At 36.8% G+C, this 27,543-nt stretch overlaps 1 protein-coding gene across 3 annotated transcripts in view; it reads right to left on the bottom strand.

Annotated features, from left to right (window-relative positions):
• Positions 1-781: 781 nt before the first annotated feature.
• The window catches only part of LOC124354120 (knirps-related protein-like), a 56,423-nt gene continuing 29,661 nt past the window's right edge, over positions 782-27,543 (bottom strand). For all 3 annotated transcript variants that reach the window (XM_046804344.1, XM_046804345.1, XM_046804346.1), the window contains 2 exons: positions 8,882-8,959; positions 782-4,064 (listed from right to left, as the gene is read on the bottom strand). In XM_046804344.1, coding sequence (XP_046660300.1) covers positions 3,141-4,064; positions 8,882-8,959 — 1,002 coding nt within the window. In that variant the 3' untranslated portion in view covers positions 782-3,140. The remainder of the gene's footprint in view (positions 4,065-8,881; positions 8,960-27,543) is intronic.

Here is a 27,543-nt window from a genome sequence, read left to right as displayed (position 1 = left end):
TGTGTTGAATGTGCGACACAATTTAAACTTTGTATTAAAACAGTATATGGCATTTAACAAAAAAGTGGATTTACTGGAACATCCTGGGTAACATGTATAAAAATAAAAAAAATCCAAACGTCACTAAACCTTTCAACTAATGGCGGTACAATTTAACTTGTCTATAAACCCGTCTTTATAACTACGCTCAAGGTCGTTTGTAATGCATTAGCTGAAACACAGCATCGTAAATAAGACAGACTACATTGCGATTAAAATGAACAATTAGGCATAATTCGGTTAAAATAAAACATATAGATTAACTGTAACTTAACTTTGAATGCCATTTTTCCAAGTTACTGCGTCTATAATGTTTAACTTTTTAGGATTTTCTTGAGCTTTAAAAACTTAAACATTATTAAAGCAAGATACCTCTGTGAAACTTTGTATAAACTCAAAATGTATTCTTTGTGAAGAACTCATATGCTTTGTGTTTGTTTTAGGTGTATAAACCCAATTATTAAAGTTGTTTTAAAGTTTTCTTTCCTAAACGATTCGTAGGAAGGAAGTTCTTCGACTGAAGTCGGTGGTATTGTCAGGCCAAAGGTATCGTTTTGCTTTGAGCTCAGTGGCTCAAAAGTAAATCTTTCTAGTAACTAGTGCAACACAATAGGCCTACTTAGTATATAAAGGGAAAGGGATTTGGTAAATATGTTGGCAGTATTTGTTTAATTCCGTCATCAAAAATGACATTGAAAAGAATATTTGTTGGTTGGAAACGTGGTTGAAAAAGAAACACTTATAACCTGATAATGCCATATATTTAAAACCATTATTTACAATATAAATCTGTATGTACATATTTATCATATTAACAAGCTAGACGACCTAAGGTAATACACTGGCATGAGTCCCGCTTAAGAGGTACCGTTGTCATTATACAGATAGAGATGCATATTATTGGCAATTAGTTCATTCTTTATTGTTCACAATTTTCAGATGACAATTTTGATTTTGGATTACAACTCATTTCTACTGTTTTCTAACATATTTTTAATGTACTATATAAACTAGTAGTGTCTTAGGAGGGTAGCAATCTAATATAAGCTCACTAAAATGTTCTCATATATAATTCTATATAACATAATAAAATGTATATTGCTTCGGTGCAAGAGGGCTGGGAAAACAGTACCAGGAGATAATACTTCACCAGAATTACAATATTTACACAGTACATTTAAAAGTTTACATTGAAACGTTTAAAAAAACAATAAGTCTAACATTACTAGGAATATTAAAATTACAAATGAAAAAGTTTGGAAAAATTACATTCAAACACGATTTTAAAGTCAATGAGATCAACAACATTTTTAAACATCTATGTTATTCTGTTTACAAATAATTGATCTTATATAAAACAATGATATAAATGTTATCTTAACTAAACAAGTGTCAACAGTCATATAAGTATTAACACAACATAAAACCGATATATACTGGATCGCACCGACAGGCGCGCAGTCGAACTCAGAATTTATGCGGACCATTACCTCCTCCCGAATTTTGGTCTTTTTATCGGTCTAAATTATCCGGGTCCAATCGGGAATGTAGCGACCGAACGCGGCTGTAAAGTGTCGTATGTGGGGTGGAAGGCTTATTGATAGTAACATAAATACGGATTGGGTCTTTTGTCGAGTGGGGATTGACCTTCCGTAGCTGACCTCGAACACTCGTGATTGGAATCCGTATAACTCCGGCGTTCGATTCACCGAATGTGGTCAGTGTCTGAGGATACGGTACGCTACTCGCTTCGATAGGAATTACCCGCTTAGAACTTAGGGAATATAATCGTTCCCGTTCCGTTGGGTCGACTAAAAGTACAATTACAAGAGCTAAATGGCTTTAAAAAAACTTTAGTCGTGTCTTTAAAAATTTGTGTAATTCGGTTTTGGTTGTCATGTCACTTTCTTATTTGTTTAGTACTACACGAAGAAAATTTGAATGTAGCCTATTTGGCAGTCTCATGTCTTTTATTAATTTGAATATCTTCCGAAATATCGTAGATTTAGAATCCGTATCTTTTTAGAAAGTGATAATAAAACAAGCATCTTCTAAAACAGTGTTCTGCTTACTTGGTTATTTAATATTTTTGTTTTATGTGTGCATAAATTGTTTATTTTCTACTCTCTATGATATATCTGAAAATGTTCCAGAAGTAACATACGGGTATAAAGAAACTTGGTGCGACCCAAATTTACGTCAAAGTAAACAAGTAAAAAACACTACAAGAAGATTTGTTTATACCGAGTAAACAACAATTAATTGGTCCCGAGTACTTGAACTGAGCGCGGTTCACTTTTATCTACGGTTGATTGGCCGTAAATCCATAAGTCGCGCGAAGGTATAAGTCAGAGTGGAGTTTAAAGTAGCTAAACACACCATGACGTAATTGGGCCATAAAACGAAAAACGATACTGAGGGACCTATCAGCGGCCGTAACGCCGGGAAAGTCACCGACAGAATAGCCTAGTTTAAAGATCGCCACAATTACAGATTGATGGGCGAGTTTACTGCAACCCGCATCTCTGCCCAGACTTGACTACGGTGAGAACCGGTCTGCACAGAGAATTGTCTTCGGTTGGTTCTTAAAGAATTTTGACACGGAAGATATGATGAAAGGTTCTCACAGTACGTATTCTAATGTACTGTTCTAGACAGTCCAAGCAGACAACTTGGTCAGTGGTTAAAAAAATTCGTACAATTTGACATCTGCCAAACATTTAGCGAGTTGAGTCATATCTGAGTACAATTATACAATTGTAATAAAACAAACTGTAACAATTAGTGCTGTATAATTAAATTAACAAAAGTATAAATTTTTTTAAATTGGTACTAAAACTAAATTTGAGAATTAAATTTGTACAATTATAAAATGGAAAATACAGTTTTGCAATAGCTAAATTTAAATAAAGTGGGTTCCAAATAAAAGCTTGTGATTTTAATTTATTCGGAACAAAATAAACACTATTAGGACTTAGTTTTCTTTCTACAACAAAAGAGATCATGCTTACCAAACACACTAGATCTTAACTGGAATTTCATGCTACAAATTAATACCACTATACAAACAAACAAGCCAATTTTGTACATTTCCACAATGTTCATTGCACTTTGGTAGTGAGATCGAGAGGGGTGGTCAATCTGGAGCTCTGAGACTCTTCCACGGGGTCGTCACCATCGACAGTGATATGTTCCTCCTCTTCATCGCCGGAGCAGCAGGAATCCTCTCTGGAGGTGGGTCGGACAGTGAGGTCCATAGGGGAGTGGTCCTCGACGGTGGGTAGGTCGACCTCGTCGTTCGAATAGTGGTCGTCAGTAGTAGGTGACCGCTGTGACCTGAGTATGGCGTCGAGGTGGAGCCTCTTCCGCTTGGCTTCAGGGGTGGTCGGGAGAGATTCGGGTTTGGGTAAAACAATTCCTGGGGAGAAAAGGAGGTTCGGATTGGGTGGGAGAAGTGGAGGGAGGAATGCGGGGCTGTGAAGAATGTTGTGAAGGGATGCTAAGGCTCCGAAGGGAATGTAAGGATTCTGAAAGTCTCTCGCTACGACGGGTTTATAGAAGTTCAGTTGAGGTTTTATCCTTTCTCCGATTTCGACGCTAGAATCAGAGTTGTGAGATTCAGGGGAGCTTATGGTGGGTGATGATGCGTTCTTGTACTCCTCGAATCCCATGTCTTCTCTGGGGCTCTTCTGAGGAGTGACGAAGTGCATCCTCTGATCGAAGGCTGGCCCACCCAGAAAGTCCATGGGCCACGTATTGGGTCTAGGTGGAGGAGGCGGAGACGGTATACTAACCATGGGTGGCATGCAAGCCCCACTCTGCTCTTGCTCCAACAGACAGTGGATCTTGAACCAATTTGACCGCCTGCCATACCTTGAACCACCCTTGGACATGCCAACTTCGATGCATTTCTTCAGCCTGCACGCTTTGCAAGATGTCCGGTTTTTCTTGTTGATTACGCACATCCCGTTATTCTTGCAAGGCGTGATGGAGTTCATGTTGTTGTAAGAACGCCCGAAGAACGACTGTAACAAAAAAAAACGTATTGTTATTCTTGTAAAATATTGAGTGAAGGAAAAGAAACATTCATCAGAGGTTGTAGGTAGGACATAAATATCGTCAAAAAGACATATTTAGCCTGAGTTTTATAAAATAGCTAATCGATGAATTTTGAATTCATAAAGGCTTATCTTTAATAGATTTTGAAATTTCGACTATAAGTTAACATTTAATTGGATCACAAGGGTAAGTCAAATGACACTCTGAAATCTAGTTAAAAAACATAATATTTATTTTGCAAGTATAATATATTTATTGGTGGGTTTTGGATAACGTAACGGTGGATTACAGAATGTTTACCCTGTAAAAGGCAAGCTATACATTCTGGACACACTTATTGTGTAAAAGATCAAATATCGTGAACTGTTAGCGGCACGAAGCGACAAATCACACTTCTTAATTGAAGCCATTACTCGTGTTGAGAGGAATTACGTTTGCCACAGTAAGTAAAGTGTTTCACCTGGAGAGCGTGAGCTCGTATAGAACAGAACACAAACAGTGATATTTAATCCCTGCTTACACTACACGCACGATTGCGAGCAGTAGCCGCCTCAACTATAACTCTTCTGGAGCATTTCACACTGTTATTGAGCCATAAAACCGTGACTAAAGAGCATAAAAAGAGCGAGAGTTATCAATTAACCCGTTCGCTACGCTCGGCTGTGTGCTCTGTCGCACTCGCTGCTCTAGTTGTTATTACGTCAACAGACTACGAGTAGGTCAGGGGTTCAGTTCACTTTCGCCGGGAACGTCTTCCTCGAACTATGTTGATGACGGGAGAAAAATGCTACCGATGCCACCAACACGCATGTCGATTTCTTTCTGTCTTGTCCGTCTCGGCGCTGAGGTATGCCCTGCGTTGTCGTTCTGCACTGCTCTACTCGTATACGTTATTTATGTTCATGTGCCCTGCCTACAAATTGATGTTGTGTCAGTGGCAATGCCGCTGTGAAAGCTGTTTTTCTTGTCAGCGCCGAGTTACATTTTTCAACAAAGTCGTTTATTAGAGATCCTCAGTCATCTGCAGATTGGTTGAACGATTGGAAACCAAGAACGAATCAACACTACTATCCAGCAGTGATGAGTTGAGAATCACCAAAGATCACACACAAAGCACTTTTGAACATTACTTCTAAATTCTTTTGTTGTTGGATTCACCTGGAAGCTTCCGAGGGTCACCTTGTATTATGGGACATAATGATCGAAAGTAAGTTTACTGAGTCCACTTGGATATTCAGTTTTATCACCAAGTTGACAGAGGTCAACTTAAAAAAAAATGGAGCTTATACCCTTGTTTGAAATATTAACGTAGTGTTATACGAAGCTTGAGCCCTTGAATAATTCAAGACAGACAAACACATTAGTTCCTCTAGGTGACTTTCTACAATTACTTATAAAAGCGTTGGAGCCCACCTAGCGCCAAACTGAGTATATGGAACTCCAGTGAATGAAAGTAATTCCTGAGAGTTGTACCGTTGAGACCCTGAAACCATCCGTGGACACTTCCGCCGGCAGATGCAGTCATCGCTGGACTGAATCACCGATATGGCGATCAGAGAAGTCTCTTAGAAAGACTCAGATTTTCCAGTTCGCATGTAACTCCATCCGACTCTTCTCCATGCACACGACGTGCCCCCATCACTCTCCATCCGTCCCATAAAGTGTGCCTAGATGGGAGCAGCGCGATGAAGTTGTTCGATGCAGCTTCTGTCGACTGCATATGGATTTGTTCCAATGCCGTAGAAGGAGGATGTCCCCCGGAGTGGACGGTTTATGTCCTCCTAATATGAGGCCCACCGGCAAGTTCAGAGATTCTCGTGAGACCTACCAGCGTTTCTTCTATCTTGTTCAATATTGATCGAAGTATTTGCTGAATTGCCTACAAGGCAGTTTATCTGCATCAGATTTTGTCTTCACATTATACTGCAAAATATTGTGTAGGTAACAAACGTGCGAATATATTTGGAAACTCCTGATCCCAATATCGCCTTATCTTGTACAAATTTTCCATTCCGGGCACTAGTAGGCTAACACCTACAGCGTCAAAATTTATATTACAATATTTTAAATAGTCCCACCTTGTAAGTGGGACACCAAATGACCCAAGAGAATTGGTTCAGTAATAATTCTTATAATGCGATTGGCAATTGATCATTGTGAAGGGAAACTCAGCAAGGCTGGGCGCACCCATGTGTAAACAACGAAATCACAAGACATTGGCAGCTATCATGGATTTGTCTTATCGGTCTAATTTTTCTTGCCAAATCGAAGATTATTTTGCCACAGCGATTGTTATACTTCAAAATTTCTCTCGTTATAAGTTGTGTTAATTTAAAAATTCGTGACGTTTCTAAATATAAATAAATCTTTTTGTAATGGTTTCGCATACTTGATGTGAACACTCCTCATATAATTTGTGCACTGTGATCCAACCAACTATCCAGGTCTGTATTAATTTCAAAATTGAAAGACACAGTTCTTTTTTTGTGAAACACTCGTTGAATCATATACGGCTCACAAATCAATAATTTTTAAATGGTTTATATTAATTACCAAACGTTTACCGAATCCATTGTAAAAAGGCGACCTGATTTATCAAAGTTTTAAAACTAGACCTTAGGACATTTAACACAAATTCCTTCAAGTGAAAGTTAATACTTAATAAATACTGGTTTGTACCTAAAAACAATTGTTAATACGTAATAAACAAACTGTATTAAATGAGTATGGCCAAACCCATCCAAGAACCATCAGTGGAAAAGCAGCGAATGTGGAAAAAGTTGATAAATTCACCGAAATCCCACGAGCGCCCTGCTGCCTACAATCAAGCAACCGAAGCGACGGGGCAAGGGCAAAGGCGTGACAGATCCGGCCGACACCTCTGGTAAATGCAAAGGAACAATTAATTAAGCGCTGGGCATAAAGGTCGGATTGCGCATGCACAACTGTGAACCGTCCCATTTAACGCAGGTCGCCGCGCCGCGCGCCGAGCACCATTGTGAAACGGCATTGCGTGTCGAGTTTATTGTTTACACAATTCTCACCGTCGCGACGGACCTTGGCACGGTCCATATGAGACTCAATTAACTCGTTATAATCGAGTGATGAAATACTGATTCAGGTCAGTTGACAGGATTCCCGGGACCAAGATCAAGGTCGGGATGACTCCATTACGGAACAAGTTCTGTGTGAGCTAATCTACAGTGCTGTGGGAATTGCACTGACCCATCATATTAAGAATCAGGTAATAATAATATTTAGTTTTCGTTTCATAACATATTGTAAAAATGTAACTGTAATGGAAGTTGATGTTCGATTGATTATCAACGTTTTCATGATAAAACTGGAATATTATGCTATAGAAGCGCACTTCTGTATGAAACATGGTAAGCATAGCTCGGATTCATAAACTGTTTGAAATACAATGTAATTAAGTGCATGTTCTTAATTTTGCTTGGCTCACATGGGGCAGTGGCCAAACGAGTTAAAAAATTAAATAACGGTTCAAATGATTTTGATGAAACAAATAACAAAATTATACTTAAACATAGCAATGACAAGGCTACAATGTGATATATTTTTACACTATTATACAAATTAATGATGAAAGGAGTAAATTAAGGGCGGTGGATTTGTTATGCTCTAAATATGTGAGCTGTTACATGTTACTTTCTGTATAAAACTGGAAGTTTATCTTCGCCTAACTAATGGACTTAGCTGATTTCAACTACTTAATGTTAATTTTGTTGGTTTATTCACATAAAGTGTTTAGAAGTGTTCAACCACATATAAACAATGTATCACAAATATTCCCAAGCAATTTAAAGTTAATATAATATAAATGTTATTTTATAGAGCTATTAACAAAAAATGATGTATTAGTAAGCAATGTAGTAAAATGCTAAAAATCTTTTGGTTTTGTGAATCTCAAGATTGAAACATTCATATTAATTATTATTCTAAATAATTTGTTTACAATGATAGTATATGAATAACGTTTGTTTTAACAATACATGGCAGGGTTATCTATGTCTATATAACCCTCAAAAGGGAGAATCCTGAATGTTTTTCCTAAATCCTAAATTACTAATCAAACTAATTAAATGGCAAAAAGTTATGTGAACTGTGAAGCGACGAATGATAAGATAAGGACCGGAGGAAGGTCGGGCCCAGAGGTGAACGATAGAGGAAGGTCGACGTCGCTTACACAGCCGGTGAGAAAGCAGCGGTGGAGCTCAGTTCCGCGCTCCATATGACCACACTCCTTGAAGGCCGCTTGCCCAACCTTTGCTTTGCGAAACGGTCCGATTTACTCAAATTAACATGACTATTTAGTTTCTGCAACTGTGGAATGGAGCGAATCGCTGGCCGAAGATCAGGGCCTGTGGTGCTAGCGCCGCCGGCGGCCTCTAGTCGTGTTCATGATAGAATTCAGACGAGGTGCTGTTGAAATGGGAAGCGGCATTTTTTGAACGATTCGCCTAACCATTTTCCAATTGCTAAAGTGGCATAAAATAGGTAAATTATATTGCCGTGATGAAAGTTGACGTTAACGTGAATAGTAATTAAATCATCTAACAAGTATAAAAGTGTGAAATTATTATGCTACTCCTTTTCAAAAAAATAATGTTTAGGGATTACAAAAAATAAAAAAACAACAAAATTTGGTACTTTACTTGTTACTGAGTTGGTCAATCTTGAAAAATTAACTGGTCCACCCATGCTAGCCAATCGTCAAAGAATAAATTGATTTTCAAAAATGTATTATGAAAGCACCAATTACCTTGCATCCCTCGCATGTGAAGGCCCCGAAGTGGAATCCCGCAGCTCTTTCGCTGCACACCTTGCACAGTTGGTTCATCTGTAAACAATCCAGGGTTAGTAAACAGCAGACTTTGCAAACCTTAAAAATGTTCATACTAAATAAAACATTATACTAATATAACCAGCGTGATTGTATCATCCACAACTCCAGTGTCAGATTATGTATGCTGCACCCTTGGCCCTGACGGTGTTGAGCCTCAGGCCTCCAGATAGTTGAAGTCTCCCTCCCACGAAGATGGCACGTTACACAATACGCATGCGCATGAAGCGGTGATGCCACTCACACCGGCCATTAAACAATAATTGACAACCGTCACTCGCGGATAATCAGCTGTTTGTTGCGCAAACGGTTAACCGAGGCTGAGGCTGTACTTCCGCCTTGGTACTATACGCCGCACCGCGTACTCTTCCTCGCCGAGTCGTGCCTTTATTGAAATTTCTCATACTGAGCTAAAAATGAATATGCAAATTTAGTTATTATTTTGGAGATATATGAATTACCGTAGTTTTCAAAATTGTTGATACATAATTTAAAACAAATTAGACTTAGTTAATCATTGAAGAGGTTCTTGTTTTAATGGTAGACAGTTGCTTACTTGTTTTAAGCTTTTAAGTATCGTAGCCTAGGTATTAAATTTGTTTTCCAACTTTTTGAAAAAGTAGAATTTTAAACTGTAATTATACTTAATTTGTTGTAGTTGGTATTAGTTAAGTCAGGACAATATATTTTGTTTGCCCTCTTGGTTCTCCTACATCAAAATTAATTTAGTTTTATTAAAATAATGTAAATAAAACTAACTAAAATACTATAACAATACTGTGTTCTATACTATAATTATAATTAATATGTTAATATGTATAATTATAATTAATTATATATAATATAATATATATTATTTGTTAACTGTCGCTGTCGGTCTATATTTTATGATAACTGAACTTGGGGCATTTTCTACCGCGTGACTTAGAAATGTTTAAACCCACAACTCTCGACTGGTAGGCTCTTGTAACAAATATTTTAACTGTATAATTTCAACACAAACCATGTTTGGTGACATTATTGACAGGCTTCGTTGCTAATGTAATGATGCAATCCTTAACGATCGGTTGCTGTACATTTTTGAATTCTATAAAAAAATTAACAGTAACCTATAAAATCATCCATTTGAGTGGTGCACTCAACTAATGGAATGAAAAACGGTAATTTCCTTGCAGCTCCCAAGGTCTAGACAGATGAACAGGCAACGACGCGGTGCGGCTGCATATTCATGCAAACAGCTGGTGGGTATATCATCGTAATAAACTGCCATAAACCGACATAAAAGACGATAGCATACTGGCGGCGTCGGTTTATTTGTTAATATGCCTAGGAATCAGTTTAGGATGAGAATTAACAGAACGTGTTGGACTGCGAGAACGAGGAACTTCAAACTTCCGGTTTTTGCTGGCCGTTTGAAGGAGAAAAACAGCTCAAGTTTCAATGGGAGTTTAAATAAAAAATACCAGTGCGGTGTGTACTTTGTTAAATCTTATTTTTCGCATTGATATAAGTGAACTAGGGGTTTGTACAACAGCACCAGTGGGAGCAGTTATAGAATAAACTGAAAAAATTTCTAGTGAAATGACTGTGTTTCACCATATAAGAGCATTGTTGTAAAAAAAGAAAGAATTCAACACACATATTGAAACAATAAAGTCAACGGTAACAACAAAAAGTTGTTCGTACATAACTTAAACAACACTGAACACGGTTGTGCCGCTTGAACGCATTATATATAGACGCATCAATTCAGCCTAAAGTTCCTAAACATGGAAGTTATGCAAATATTCATTTATTTATTAATTTAATTTAAAAACGCTGAAAGTGCAAACTAGTATACTACCAATACTAATCTTGAAATTAATCGAGCATGTGCAGTTATATTGCAACAAATTTCCACTGATTTCTCTAAACAAAGTGAAATAATTGCATTATTGTCCTTAAACTGTTTTTGTATTTTAATAAAATGTTGTTATTTAATGGCATTTCATAAAATTTGATTTAATACATTTGTAATTGATTACGCACATGCGTCATGCAGACGGATGACGAGACGAACGAGGGTTTATTAATGTTTGGGTAATCTTTGTATCTAAGTTACTCAGTTTTTTTCAACGGTTTCAGTAGACGCTGCAACTACAGTTCCCCGACCTTCCAGTGGCCGGCGAACGTTTACTATCACATATCTGGTTTTTCACAGGGACTATTAACGTATTTCTAGACTCGGTAAGATCGACCAACCGTGAAATCATCGTGAAACTATTACACATTAGTGCTCTACACTGCACTAAATAGCATGAAAGAGCCATCAAAGTGCAGGTCATGATGGAACATATTAGCTCGCATTTATGAAATATAAAAGTTCTGCCGCTATTCCACAAAACTGAATTACTGGAGCTATGCCTATTAATTTTCATGCGCGTATAATATGCAAGCGTAATAAATAACCGGTATAAATGCGTGATTTACAAGCAAGTCAACTGAATAGTTATGAAAGATTTAGGGGGCATACATAGGTTGAATCAGTTTCAAAATGGCGCCCAATCTAATAGGAATGATCACATAACTCAGTGCAATTACTGAATCATTGAGTGTTCAACTCAATATCAAAGATGATTAGATTAACACGAGCGCAATCAGGTATAGAACCGATATTGCAGTTCTGCTCTGGTCTGATCTTACAGAGTACGTAAAACAGTATCAATCCATACGGAAAATATTCTCATTTCGTATTTAAAGAAAGGTAATGGTAGCAGTAAGAAGTAACTATATGAAGGGGCTGGCATCTATAATTCTCGCAGCTTTCAGATAACCCGATTCCCACACCTGAGATGTGTGGATGGATTAACCGACACTTTGCACCTAACACCTGCAATCCTAACACCAACGATGGTCGTCTTGAATCACCTACTTAGTCATTTGGCAGTCTCGGAGAAATCTACTCATGATTTCCTTCCGCGGGTGAAATACTAAGTCCCAATAAGAGAACCGCGGTCTGAGATGGCAAAAATTATAAAACGACAGTGCGTTCTCGGAAAGTTATTAAACTATAACAGCAGATTACGAATGTCGAGTGATAACGCGCCTTTAATTACATACAATATTGATTGAATTTACTATCAAGACATAAAGGTACAGCTTGTATAGCACCAATGACGTAGGAAGTAAATAAAATTGAATATTTGGTTACGAGGAAATTATTCATGGAAGTAAAATAGTCGATACAAGATTCCTTGAGCTTTTGCCAGCGAAATATAACAACGAGGGATTGCAACTTGCTGCTAAATAACAGCAAGATGTTACATGTGCGTTGAGACCATCTCATGCAGTTCTTGTAGGTGAGAACGGGTGGATGCGATACTGAAATGCCAGACGCTCGGTTCCTTGAGAGTCAATGTCTGGAGCCGTTCCTTGCTGACATTGTGATCGTCAATGTTCACCGTGGTATGTGGACCCATCACATTCCCGAGTCGGGTAGCGTGGTCCTGTGGCGGAGGTAACTGCGGGCTTTCGCCAGAATATCTGGTGTTCCTGTAGTACCGATCTTATCCTTCGGGAATTTTGCGACCATCTGTGGTGTAAGAAATTAGCTTTTCAAGAAACTATACAAATTTGAATTCCTGTATTTGACACTTGAGAAGCACGTCCCTATCCATAAAGACGGGTGTTTGCAATATTTAGTGCACTTGTCACAAGAACAGCAAGATATAGATTTCATCTATTCATTAAACAAGGCTGACCCCTAAAATAATGATGAAAGATCTTAATTGATAATTTGTGAAATCATGCAAAACTCAACAGACAATGCCACAGATGGTTATGAAGCTCATTCAAAGGTAATGACGAACGACCAGGATGATTCAGAGAACTAAAGATGATCAAGATCATGCCTGCACTAAGAAGTCACCAAGCAACGATGGTGACCACATGCTTTATGACGGTCCACGCCAAGTACAATACGCGTGTATAGGGTCACACCTCTGAGCGTAGCAGGTGTCCGCTCTATTGTGAACACGACCACGTTATGGCTCTCGTGACTGAAGGAATCAATTGATTGGCCTGTCGGAGAGCCCAATCGCCCCGTGTCAGACCACGATCTTACTATTACCGACCTCTATTATTTATACGCACGATTTTCAAAACTAAATGAGTCCGCCCGCTCTAGTTACTCGCCCAACCACCAATTAGGCCGAAATGAGGCTCTTCCAGGGAAAACTTACGAAAGACACCGTCTATTAATTTGCGGCCTGTTCAAGCAGGCACTTCTTAGCCCATGTGAACACCGCGAAATTTGTTCATTATATAGCTACACTTTTATTCTATTTCCAGATCCGTATAGAGGAGAATGCTCTTACTCGATCAATTAGAGAAGTGGTTTTCACGGATAAATGGACTACAGGTAACAAGTACTATGAAGTTTACGAGAAGATTGAGACGAAGTTCTACGATCCTAAAGGAACAAAACGGCCACAAAAAGAGCAGCTGGACAGTAAAAAATGGAGCAATAGAACCCGGAGATAATAGTTATGTACAATTCCACATCGGAAAGAAACGACTACTGGAAGGTCGTCAAGTGTTGGGATGATAACAATAATTTTGTAAACAATGCGCTATCAGATGAAAGACCGGTCTCGGGTCGCAGTGGGACTATCTTAATGTTCGGGTAGGAGGCAATTACTGATCCAAAATCTACTTTACTATCCAGATCCGAAGCTGCTTTTACACTCTTAACTTCGAAACGACATCGGCGAGTTATCGGTTCAGCCCAATAAGTACTTGCAGATCTCAGAGGAGCAGTTTTTATACAAGCAATGAGGAAATATGGAATTTATTAATATTCTATACGTTAGTATCAGCGTTTCATCCATAATTTATTTAACTCTTTTAGTTTTACTATTCCACAATGCCTATAACAACTTAATTAGGAAAGTTATAACTTACTAATCTTAAGACTGAAATGGGGGAAAAATTTAAATTGTGACAGCGTTAATGATTTTCTGCTAATTAGCAGCTGATAGTAAATGTTATTTTAAGTATTAAAGGAAATTTGTTTTATTAATTTAAAATAACACAAGAATGATCTTTTTGACAGGATAGACTTTACATTTCGAGGTTAAAGTTATATTTTATAAATTTTTGAATACGTAGAAATCGCCAGTGTAAATCGTGAATTTATAGTTTTGTTCTCATAAACCAGTGCAACCAAATAGTATTTTAGGATTTTAAAAAATGTGTGGTAAATGTTTCTGAATTCGCCAGTTCTATTGTAATTTGGTTTGGGGAATAATGGTAAAAAAGTTTAAATCCCCAAAAACATCAGTTCTAAAACTTGTTAACCTATAGAACCGGGGAATTCAGCCAGCGAGGTATAAGTAGGATGGCATTACTGTCGGCAAATTGAGCGAAATTACGAGCCTCCGCAACACATGTAAAAACAATGATCACGCTATCGACGTTCATCAATGGACTGATGGACTTTTCACGTCGGCCATTTCCCATCGCGGGGACCAATCGAAGATAACAGCGCTTATTCCAAAATAACAGTCCTTAATTCGAAAGCACCTTTTAGTAAAATTAGGTGGTCCTGTACTCTAAAAATCGGCCGGGTCACCAGGGCTATCTGGGCAACAGAGATGATTACGGGGTGCACAATGGTCCCATCGGGTCCGGCGGGGAAAGGTCAGATATAATAGGCGAGTTTATGTCTTAATCCGTACCATGAGGGGGCGTCATGACAGTGTTCAGTGTTCGCCGGTAAACAAACAAGATCGTTATTGTTGATTGACTAAGTGTCCGGAATAGTTGGCCAACGGTCACCCGGTGGCGAGCCGGTCGCGGGCCGGTCGTCTCTCGCGAAAGGTCGCAGGAAGCGAGCCGCCGGCTCGGAAACGAAGACAATGTGAATTGTTGGCCAATTCGGACTTGGAGCCTTGAAATGATAAAACTCTCATGCCCGACAGGGACCTCATTGTTGCCCGCTCTGTTTCGCGCGCTGAAGGCAAGGTCGTTGCGAATCCTTAAAGACTCATTTGCAGTTGTGGAACGTTCCTTATTTGGGGTGGATTGCGGAATAATCTTGAAGAAATTGTACGCACCAGGATTGTTTCAGATATGAGAAAAGACAATTCAAAGTAATTGTGAAGTTCTATGTTTGGCTAGACCTGTTTCACAAATGCGATATGAAAATAATTTTACCAAATGAAATCATCGGATACGTGATTTACTCTTCAACGTGAATTATGACCAGGAAAGTTTTTTACCTAATTTTTTTTATCAAAGTATGGATTGCCTACTGAAGTTTGGTTTTAATATAGTAAACTATACAAGGCTGAATAGGTTTCCATTACACCATTAGCACGGCCATTTGATTTTATTTCAGTACTAAGCGATTTTTGTAACTTATTGTTGACTAAGAATAAATTAGACGTGTAATATTTCATCAGTTTAAAACCAAAATTAAAAGACCAAAATTGTACTTACAAAACACATATTTTATATCATAGGCCACGCACTACCGGCTTAAGGTTTTGGTTACTGTGTGTGTGTGTTTTTTTTTTTTTTTTTTTTTTTTTTTTGCATAAGCCAATACATAACATTTTGAATAAACCGTGTTCTCAAAGTCTGACTTGAGAAAAAGAACATGGAAAACGTAATAAACAATATTTTCACCGCATGAGTAACAAACATGGTTTCTTCCAAAATCTGAAATTGTGATAAGTTCATGCATGAAATTACTCTATTGACTCAATATTTTGTAGTTAAAACTTCCCTAAGTTTATTTCATGATTGCGCTTTTGGTAAACGACTTGTAAAAAATGGCTTGGCTTATTTTTTATATGCAGATTCCAAGTTTAATACCCTCGGGACTTTTAACGCCATTCAGTGGTCTTATTATTGTTAATTATTATCATTCTCTTTTTGTGAAGATATTTCAAATGGAACTTGACATATGATAAAGTGACTTATCCAGACTTACATTTCAGATTTCCTTTGATGTTTTATGGGTTAATATATGATAAGTTTATTGATTTTATTGAAATATTTGAATAGTTGAATGATTTTACAAATTCAAGAATTAAACCAAACTTGGTTTTGACAAACTGTACGACCTATTAGCCTTATTACTATCTATGTAGGTACAGACAGATATCCTATTTCAACAACAACCTATTCCAAAGGAAGCTTCCACGGCGGCCTTCGCAACGCATCCATGTCTCCGCACCCACCATGGCTTAACCTTGCCTCCCACACATCCTCTTGAGCCATCGTCCGTCTGCGTCCGGGCCATCAGTTGACCTACATCCCACTTCTTATTGTTTATAAGTAGTTTTTTTGAAGTTTAACAATCATTGCCAACTAATATTTGTATCACGTATCACACACTCAGTGTACTATATTTACGTGATCTGTGCGTAGAAGACTCCACTCCCGATTTAATAAATCCTCCATTTTTCTTTTACGGTTTGGTTAATCTAAGCACAAGCCGGACCTAACTATTTGAAAAGTTAATCTGTAGTAAAAATGCACTTTGCTGTCAACATATATGGATCCTAATAGTTTTATTTGTAAATTAATTAAATGTTTGTGTTAATTTTTTTAATTTTACGACAAAATCTCTCGTTACAAAATTACAGTCGTCTTTACCGTTACAAACAAGCCAAATATACAGTTCCTTTAGTGAGCCAACAGACCAAAGATCACCTGAGTAACTGAAAATCGCTTTGTATATGGAGTGATTAAAATATTTAAGTAAAACAATGATGTTCAACTAAAATGGGTTTCGGTGTAGTTTGGGGGCAAGGCTGTGGGAAAGCTGGAGTAAGGTTGGGGAGTCACTTTCAAATAGTTCTAGTCACCCCTATAAGATGTAGGAAAGTAAATATAGTCTATAAGTTATTATTATTCATCACGTAATAGATAGAAACGGCGTAATGCGCATTACCAAGTAACTTATATTTTGAGGATTACTTAACATAGTAGAATCGTTTTGCTTAGTCAAATGGCAGCAGCATTACATTAACTAATTCAATGCTGGTAGTATCAGTTAATTAGCTAACTGAATTTCAGAGGAAGCATTCATTGTATTAGCTAATTCAATTCGGATAGTAGTATTGTAGTCTATAATATGGTTGTTTCTATATATTAAGTTAAGTGACAAGTTGTATATTGTTGTTGTTGTAACAGGCCGGCGAGTAGCGGTTGTTGGACAGAAATAGTTAATTGCTCCCGTTATAACCAATCGATTAACAGAACGATCTGTAAGTGGACGATACAGCACAGGGCTAGTAGATCGGCGCACCTGGTCGGAATGAATTGCAGTTGATAATGGGACGATCTGGCCCAAATCACGATCATTAGTTGGGACTGGTTCGGACGGCAAATTGATTTCGGCCGAGCCGGACGGTCTGGCATGGCGTGGCGTAGCCCCCCCGACCGCGGCCGGCTCGGAATTGACAGATTACTTGTGTGAGAACTGGGGCCGAAACGTGCCGAAACGGGCGAACCTTCGTCATCGCCTCGGAAAGCTATCATTAGGCCGGATTTGTTTAGGCTGATTTTTCTCACACGTTGTCTTCGTTTTCGAACACGTTCGATGACTCTCTTTGGCGAACGGGTAGTTTCTTAAAATGAACCGCTGGGAAAATTAAGTTGAGAACTACTTAACTAATTATGTAGAAATATTATCCTTTCACACTAAACGTATATATTTTAACAACTAATCGAATAGTATAGTATATTGTATCGAATCATAATGGAGACTTTGTTCAGGATTTCAACCAACACAGCTATTATTTATATATTAGTAGTAATATAAAGCTTTATTTTTTATTGTCCTACAGCAGAAGGAAACAATTTAATAGAATTAAATTTTGATAGAAGATTATGCTCCCATTTAGATCCCTTGTAATTAAATATAATCCAGAAACTGGTTCAGGTGGACTCTATGCTCTGTTCCGTCCAGCACCCTCATCTCTATAATTTTGAAAGACATAAAAACCATTTTAAATTCCTCGTATACGTGTTAAAGAAATATTTGGACTTCTGCAGATGTTTTTTAAGATTTTGCAATTTTATTTCCATTATGAACTCATAGATTTTTATGCATGGGGTATGTTTGATGTGAATGCTGAAAGGTTAGCAAAAGTAGGTCAACATAATGAACCTGAGGACGTCAGTTACACGCACGAGCGATGAAGTGACAGAGTGATGGACTTGAACTCCAACTCAATCATTGCCCACCGGCGCCATCTCTCAGTTGATAACAAGGACCGAAGCTGATTACAAGATTAGACCCCTTCGCCTTGTTATCCGCTAATGGCCGCTGCGACATTGACTTGAATGGCCGGGGTTATGATAATTTCCAACAATTAGCGATTACCCTGATTACTGCCGACCTCTGCGATTCTATTCAGATTGTTTGTGATCTCGCGCTTCGACATGCGCCTGCGCAATCTTCGCTTCCTGGGCGTCTCCGATCACCTTGGACCGTGACGTGCGCGCGTTATTGTAGAGCAGACGTGGAATTGGTCGCCCTCTTTGGTGGTTCCTCTTGACAGTTTTGGCTTGACGTACTTTAAGATTCGTTCAAAGAGCCCGTTGAAAGAGCTGTTGATTGAAAACTTACATTTGACACATAAGTAACTGAAATGTCATATTCAAACTTTTCTTTATCGTTTATATTTACATTATACATCGGAGGTCATACAGTAAGATGTAAGGCTTTGGTACTCATACCACAATAACACATTTATAGCTTGTTCGCTATCTCAAGAGACCATGGTTGGTCCTATCTGCCGTAACCATGCCTACTCAAATAGTAGACATTAGTATATTTTTTATAATTTACTAGCGGGCCCGGCGCGCTTTGCTGCGCATTTCAATAATTTTTTGCAAAAGTTGCCCGCGGCTTCGCACGCAATTTCCCGTTGAAAACAGTACACTAATATATTCACTTATTCTTTTTCTATCACATTCTAAACATTGCTGAGATAATTGATAGTCGTTCCATCGTGAGCCTCTTGGGCGTATTATGAAGGTATGTACCATATTCCTGCCTCTATCTAGCTGTTACCCACGGCTTCGCACGCAAATCTTAAGAACCGAAGTCCTTATATTACTTAGTAAATTTTTTTTTTTACTATAATAAATTTTAGATTAAATTAGTTATATCTCCGATGCCACGATTGAGCTTGCTTTGTTGTCTCGATCGAGAGAATATGTACACACGGAGTTTTGAGAACCATACTTCTGTCAAAAAAAACAACTAAGGTTGATTTTATAACATTCTTTATATTTGTAGCCAACGTAAGATAGTAATTATGATATCTGCATTACTCTTCTGATCAAGCATGAGCATGGTTTATATTAAATAAATATTGCAGTTAAAGGTGAATTTTTACGTCAAATTTGAATTGTATTATCTGGATAGTAAAGTCTATGTTTAACAGTGATTGCAAAAACAGTTTAAACAAAATTTGTCGTTTCTCTTAAGCTTACTCTATGCTTTAAAACTATAAGTGTAATATATGTTTACAAAGAACAGCTGATTAAAAATTTGAAAAGACGTTAACATATGTTTGCTGCAATGCATTTCTTATGGGTATTTCTGTAACCAGTGGGGCGGAATCCTGAATCGGGAAAGGGATGGGCATAGCTTATAAACCTTCTCCGTGGAAAAATACATATACGTACAAATTTTCATCATGATCGGTCCAATAGTTCACGACTCCATAAAGGACAAAACATACAAACATTCATTTTTATATATATAGATGTGTTAGGTTAATAGTTTTGTAACTTTTGAAATCTGCATTTTATTTCATGATAATAGAGTCTAAACACGAAATAACGTCTACATTCCTAACGTATCTTAGAAACAAAGGGGTCAATGATCAACTGAACTTCTAAGATACGTCAGGAATGTAGTAGGCATTTTGTGTATGGACTCTATTTTTGGCAGTCTACAGTTGCACCTTTTTGAAAAGTGGTCGGCACAACTCTTTAAAATTCTTATTTGCTATTACTCGAATTGCTTTACTTTGGAGCTTGAATGCTCTCTATTGTTCGTAAAAGCTCTCCATAAAACCACGTGTAAATTTTGATTCCTTTTAAGGTGTGGGAAAACTAGTACAAGAGATATACTTATTAATTGATCTATTGTAAGAGGTAAACTACGATGTCATCAGTACCTGGCTTGTACAAAGACCTTAAAACATGAGTGCCCGAAGCAAACTTTGTGCAATAAGAATCGTAGTGGTATCAGTTCAGTTTGTAACGACTACAATACATTACAAAATATGCAATTTAACAAAAGTTCACAACAAATATTTAGTTTTTTTTTAAGTTGAATACAATTTTTGGGGACGGAAACTGCTTCGAACCTAATTATTTAAATGTGTCGATATCAAAGACCCATTTGATTATACAGTATCACGATTACTCAATTATTTGAGAAGATATCGTACATCGCACAAATCATATTATTGTTAAATTGTATAACTATATAAATTAAAGTCTAAAACCAATATGTAAAAATAAATCACTATTAGCAACCGAGAACATTTAACACATACAATAATTTAATATAGTACCGTAAAAAGTGACAAAATACAATACAGAAGGTCAGCCAAATAGAAACTTTGAGTAGGATGACGTGATCCTTCTTCAGACTAAAGTAGCAGCAGTCGTATACAAGCCTTAGTTTTAACAAGGTAAAATTATAATTTGAAACTGTTCTTACCAGTGAGCTTGAAAATAATACATACATTTATCAGAGACGTAAAGTATGTGAATTGGTAAGTAAGATTTGAAATATAAATTTTCATGAATAATTAGTATTAACTCATTATGAGCATGCCTCATTGTTTAGATTGCCTCTTGGCAGATATAACTCATTGTGAGAGGTGGGGCTCAGTAAGTAAATTTAGTAGGGTTGTGAGACCCTGTTGAGATGAAAATTAATTTTAGAAAATAATTAGAAAATATGACACAGAACCTTTTTAGTAAAAATTGTAAAACAAAGGAATGAATTTTACTGTTAAAAATTATGCTTAGATTATTAAAGTTACGTACGTTGTTATTATGTTCGTTGTTAAAGTTACATCTCAGCGTTATTGAAATCCACACTTATACGTAAGTACGCAAAAATTCCTTAAAATTGTCGTGCCCGTTTCTTACGTAAAATTATTAATTATTTTAGTCTGATTATAAAAATGAAATTCTATTAAGGTACATTATAAATGAATTAATATCATTGTTTTAGGCGTCACTAAAATATTACATGGAGGTGTTAGACTTATAGACCTAATAAATCAAAAGTAGGTCAAAGTATTTGAAAAGTTTTCACTTAAAACTTACCAACCCCTATATAAATCTATTATCCTCAAATCATAAAAAATATGTTTAAATATCTTATATCCATTTACAGATTACAGGTGAGTAGTGTCAATTATAAGTGAGAATAGTAGAGAAATTGATATGATCTTTTCGACTGTGATGCACTAAATGAACTAGTTCCAGGACTTCGAACATCTTCAAAATCCTGTAGTCTAGTTGTTTGAATACACAATAATAGCACTTCACACTTGTGGATGTAATTATATTGGTAGACATCGGAAGATACCATCTTATTGAGAGGAAGTATGGGGAGGTCTTGTTATATACGGCATATCTATATCTCAACCATCACGATTTATGTGTAAGAAAGGTAAAAAGACAGCGCACACATTAAGACAAGTTGGAGAGGAAACAGAAGTATTATACGTGGAGTTCGGCAGCCATCATTCAGTGGTGTACTCGTAGAAGAGAGTGGGATCGTTAGTCAATAAAAATTTTAAAAAATTGCCTATAGGCTCGGAGAAGCCCATTCAAGTTTAAATCGCAAGGGTTAGAGGTCAATTCCGGCCCACAAATAGTCAAAGTATCTTTATTTAAAAGTCGTTGCTTGTTCGGAACTACAGTAGACTAGAAGACACTAGTTTTAGTCTTGTCAGTTTATTAAAAAATTCTCAATCCTCCTGAATCCTGTGGTGATCAGGGTAAGTTTCTCCAGCCAGACCACTATCCTGCCTCCCAGCGCCCGAGGACAGGTCCCGGGATGATGAAAGACTGACGGATTCCCACAGATTCGGTGGTCTCTCGGCACCTCTCGCTCGCCACCTACAGGATGAATAGCCAATGAGCCGACAGTGAACTGTATCATTACGCCTCATCAAGAGGTGATGCCCTCGTCTCGATAAAAATCAGCTCTTAGCTCTTGCCACCAATTTTCGGCTCGCATTATTACGGAAGGTTAAAGGGAACGGTAAACTGCCATGTATACGCACGGCACGGCAAGGGGCTACCGCGCAACGCACGCTCCGATCATACCCCGCGGACACGGCGTACCACTTCGGTATCACAGATTGTGCACCTCGGTGGTAGATATTCCCGTCCTCTACCACCTGGCGGTCTGACACATCGATCTTTGTTCTTCACGATCCAAATATTATTATGCACCTCATAACTTTTTTCCTCCGACGGAACTAATGATAGAATCAGGCAAATATTTATTACTAATGTGTTGTGTCAGAACAGTTCTTTCTTCTCAAGGTCATCAAATGAGTGTGAGAAACCTTTAAATGATCAAAATATGTAACCGAATAACTAAAGGTAATTGAGATTTACAATATTAGGATTGATTAATGGAAAGATGTTTGGTTAAATTAATTTTGAGCCTTCAAATTCAAATTACAATGGTAATTTTTAGTTTGATTTTGGAGGATCTATTTAAGGCAATTGACTAACCTCAGAAACTCAACATAAGAAGTAAGAAGAAATAAGAATAAAACAAAACGTTTTTATGAAAAGATTTCTACTCACTAGTTCACCAAGTCATACAATATTTATAGGGTACTATTTTATGAACGGAATTAACGAGCCAGTTCTTTATTATGATGGTTGTAACCGAGCAATGACTCATAATGTAGGCTACTAGCATATTGTATAAAAAACAGCTGGTTTTGATGTTTCTATAATGATCATTGGTTACAATTGCAATGTGCAATTTATGTACATGACAAACAATGACATATCTGCCAGTTTAAAATAACTTTAACACTTTTTCTTGATAGACAGTAAATTGAGATTTTCTTTCGACACAAGATGTTATTATTCTTTCCACTCACAGACAAGTCACGTATTAAAGTCTCCACTGCTTAAACCAATAAGAGTAGACTGTAACACTAACTGTTGTACCTCAGTGTACGTCTACCTTCATCAGTGTTATAATTCAGTGGGCGGGGCAACCTGTGGTCCATCTTTCGCTCAGCGCGGGTATAAATTTCACACTTGAGGCTCGTAATTAACAGGGCAGATAGCCTCCCGCGCGGCCTTGACAAATAATCCACAAAACGCGACGTTCTACTTGGCGCGCGTGCGCATCCCGACCTTGGACTGACCTCCGCGCATCCACATCCTGCTGTGATCTTCTTTTTGAAAGGTGCTCATCAGTATGCGCGTCTTTAACTAACCGTTTCAGCGTTTTTCTGGTTTGGAAATTAAATAAAATACCCAGAGTCCTTGGCGGCTCTGCCGCTGTATCCTGTTCGCGACCATCCTGCACAGATAATAAGTAGTCTAAATTAGGTCTTGAGACTTGACTTAGGAAGGGTTCACTAATTCCGTGAAAAGTTAAAAAAAGAAAAGCAGTACGTATGGCTTGCTTCTCACAATAATGTTGGCTAGCTTTTTTAATCTTCGACACAAAGAGTTTATTATATGGATCTATTTAAGATGTCTTAGATCTTATGTAAGAAGACAATATTATTTAGAAGTATAAACGTATGAGACTAGATATTACACTTAAATGTATTATTCCCCTTCCTATACATTCATTAAGTTTGTGATTTGAATAAATATAAAACTGAAAATATAAATTTTAAAAACGCTTTAAAAGTTAGTAAAATGTTAGATTATGTGTTTTACGTTCTGAGATTAATAAGATCAATTTCACATACGCCAATGGGAGTTTTACAAATACATTACATCAAAATCGATTTTTAATTTATAATAATTACGAATATTATGCAGCTAGCCTTTCAATATTTACATGTATTGTATTAAAAATTACTCACAAAGTAATAAAGATATCGAGAACCTTTTAAGGCATTACAAAACATGTCTCAACAAAACAACAACAGATAACCCATTATAAATTATTTATCTATTTTCTTTGGTCCATTGAAGTGTACTACATTTATAAATAATACAAGTACCAGTAATGAGAGTACATATTTTATTATTTAAACTAACATTTTTCGGTTGATGATGTTATATCTTTTTAATTTGTAACTAAGAAAATTCGACAAAGTAATTGTACTAGATCGATCAGTAAGCGTTTCACTTTAATTTAAACTTTTACACGGGTTAACTGTTTGCATTACATTATCAAGAGACATAAAATGTTAAGGAAAAAGGTTAATAATATTACTTACAAAAATGTATTATAGCGAGATAGATATTTATGTTCTTATGAATAGCTAAATTTTGTTACACGGAAAAACTTATAATATCCTTATATTTAAAACAAATAGTCTATTATTTACAATTTAGCGTTGTTTGATTATTGGCATGGTTTTTTAAGGTTAATAAAGCATCCAGCGTTACGGAGAAAAAACTATTGTTTTGTTATTTGATCTTGATTTATAAAAGTTAGCCAGTCAGTTGCTAGTGATGAATTCCTTTTAGTTCGCTACGCGCCTCACAGATGGCGTGCGGTGTCCAAATACTGGACTTCGCCGGAATTTCTGGCAGGTCTCATGCCAGAAGAGTCTCAGATGTTGGTTTTTGACAATTTTGAATATAATTTTCAATTATAGGATTAATTGTCTACTCCTGCTAAATTAATGGCCAAATGAGAAATATTCATCACACTAATATTTTAACTTCTAAATTTGCGAATGACGTTTCATGTCTTAATATTACAACAAGATTCAGTTGAAAACCTGAATCATAAAAACATCTTATTGCGTTGGTTAGTAAAGATAACTTTGATGACAATTGAAGGCGACTGCAGTATAAGAACAGCAACAATCAATATAATATAATATAATATGAATGGTATTTATTTTTTGTCAGCATACTAAAATAAAATGATTAATAAGTAAAAGCTGAAGCATAGTCAATATTAAAGAATTAAACATATACATAAAGTGTATTATCAGTTACAGTATCAACTAAATACAATCCTCTACGCCAACAGAGGTTCTTTATTGCCTTTATAGAATCTCTCCACTTCTCATGAAAACGACCGATTGCGGCTATACACCGCAAATCACAGGCCTCATCTTCAGCCAGATGTTCCTTCATAACTCATAACAATTAGTGTAAAATTACCCGAAATAACTAATAAAATGCTTCAATAAGACGGTATCTGATGAATACTGATATGTGAATTAGATTTGGTGATATGGAAATGTGCTTGTCGGAAAGGGTCTATGGAGAAACAAACAGGACTATCAAATGTCGGTAAAAATGCGCTGTTGATGTTTGGAATAAGCTAGCGAAAGGTGAGAGCGGGTAATCCAGATGGAGAGATGTGAGCTTGTATTCCTTGACATCTCTACAATGCGCGGGACCTTTGGCTCGTGGCGCAACTCGTACGCCGCCCTCGGCCTCTCTAGCTCGTAGCTCTCGGGCCCATGAGGTAGCTTCATTTAGTCCACGTCAAGTCAGACGTAAGACCACCTACTTATCCATATCCAAAATCTCCATCATTTTGCATTTTCGCTTAATTAAATAGAGAAGCGTGTAATTTATTAAAAAGTAATAAAATTGTTCATAAAAAATAAAAACTAATCATAATTTTAGGAATTTAGTACAAATTATAATTCAAATCCTAGTTGTATTAATATCTTTCTAATTCTAGCTCAATCGAAGAGTAATGGAGAACGCCATTTCCACTGTATTGTGCCACAATTATTGGGTACTTTTTACTTATATGTATTTAAAATTTACGCCTTTAGTGCACTTTCAGTTTGATTTATGTGTTTATATAATTACTTTTCAGCAAAAAAAAACGGAACGTTTGCATTGGCCCATTTGTTTTTAATTAATGATACAAAGATACAATAAAGGATGTCAATATTTGTATGTACGTGCTGTGAAGAAAGCTTGAAATAGGAATCGCTCTGAGATAAAAAATATTTTCCAAAAAATCGGATCCTCGATTTTAGGCACTGAGATGGCGCAACAGGTGGTACAGCAAATTATGACATTCTATATTAAAGCCATATTTTACTTGTCTGAGTTTTTTTACTAAATTACCTCCCTGCATGATTGAGCGGATGAACTTAAATTTTTCCAGTTTAAATTCTGCAAGAGAAAGTATTCTACTAGGACTCTGCAACCCCCAGGGCCGAGCTTTAGTGACGCCGTAATCCAGTTTTGGGACTCTGGCCGAGTCGGACATAATGAGATTTGCTTCTATAACCGGCCTAATCTGAGTGATTAGCAAGTGCCCTAATAGCACCACTTAGCACCACCTCATTAACTTAATGCCGAGGTATATTGGTCTGTCGCCCAGGATCGGCTGGGTCGCACCGGGGCATATTTCACTTTCTTGTTCTACATAGTCGCGACACATTCTTATGTCACAGCACAATTTTCACATGGATTTCATGCCCAATAACGTGATTAAGGATAAATAAACAAAGTTGCTTTTAGTCATGAAAAAATATATACTATAAGCAAAAATAATTTTAATTTTATGAAATATTTAATAATTATTACTAAAACATAAAATACCATCCTACAGATTCGTTTAAATCCAATCCGTAAAGAAAGTATTTGATTTGACTTGATCATTGAATTTTGATTCACTCAAAATGTGCGAATTTACTTTTCGCACCATTTGCCATTGAAATGTTACAAATATAATATTAAAAATTTTGAACAATCATGAGAATAAACGAGTTGAGCTTAGCTGTTAAAAGCTTATTATAGATCTGAGCGTGAGAGACTTTAATGCGTGTAAAACCGAGTCGCGCTTCCTAGCGAATTCGTGTACGCTTCACAATAGGTTGACATTATTTGTAAATTTTCATAAAACTATTGCTGATTATTCACTGCTGACAAGGCATGATACATGCTATTAGTGTTCTTAGAATGTAGATAATTGTAGATCAAACATATAACAAAATTATGGAATTAGTTGTTACATTACGCAAAAAAGAAGATAGTTTGTTCCGCTTAGTAAAATTCTACTAGTGGGGTTACCGCCAAGTACAAAAATATATTTAATATGTTTTACTTCCAATACAAGAGCTATAAATACGTTTGTTATAATATACGTCTGTAACTTTTTAGATAACTTAAGGAGGCCTGCTTAAAATATTTCTAACGGTTCAAAAAACACAGGATTTTTCGGTTTGGAGAACAGAAAGTCGGCGATATTGAATCTTAGGAATAAATACACTTCCTAGTTACCAAATAACTGGCTTGCAATTGAAATATATCTTTACAAGTATTTGTAATAACATACTATAAGAATACGCCGTTAAAAATCATTAAATAAAAAAAAGTGAAACAAACAATGTTATCTT

This window comes from Homalodisca vitripennis, chromosome 2 (assembly GCF_021130785.1).
Source record: "Homalodisca vitripennis isolate AUS2020 chromosome 2, UT_GWSS_2.1, whole genome shotgun sequence".
Taxonomy (NCBI): domain Eukaryota; kingdom Metazoa; phylum Arthropoda; class Insecta; order Hemiptera; family Cicadellidae; genus Homalodisca; species Homalodisca vitripennis.
Note: the sequence above shows the minus strand (reverse complement) of the source record. Positions and strands in the feature narration are given on the sequence as shown.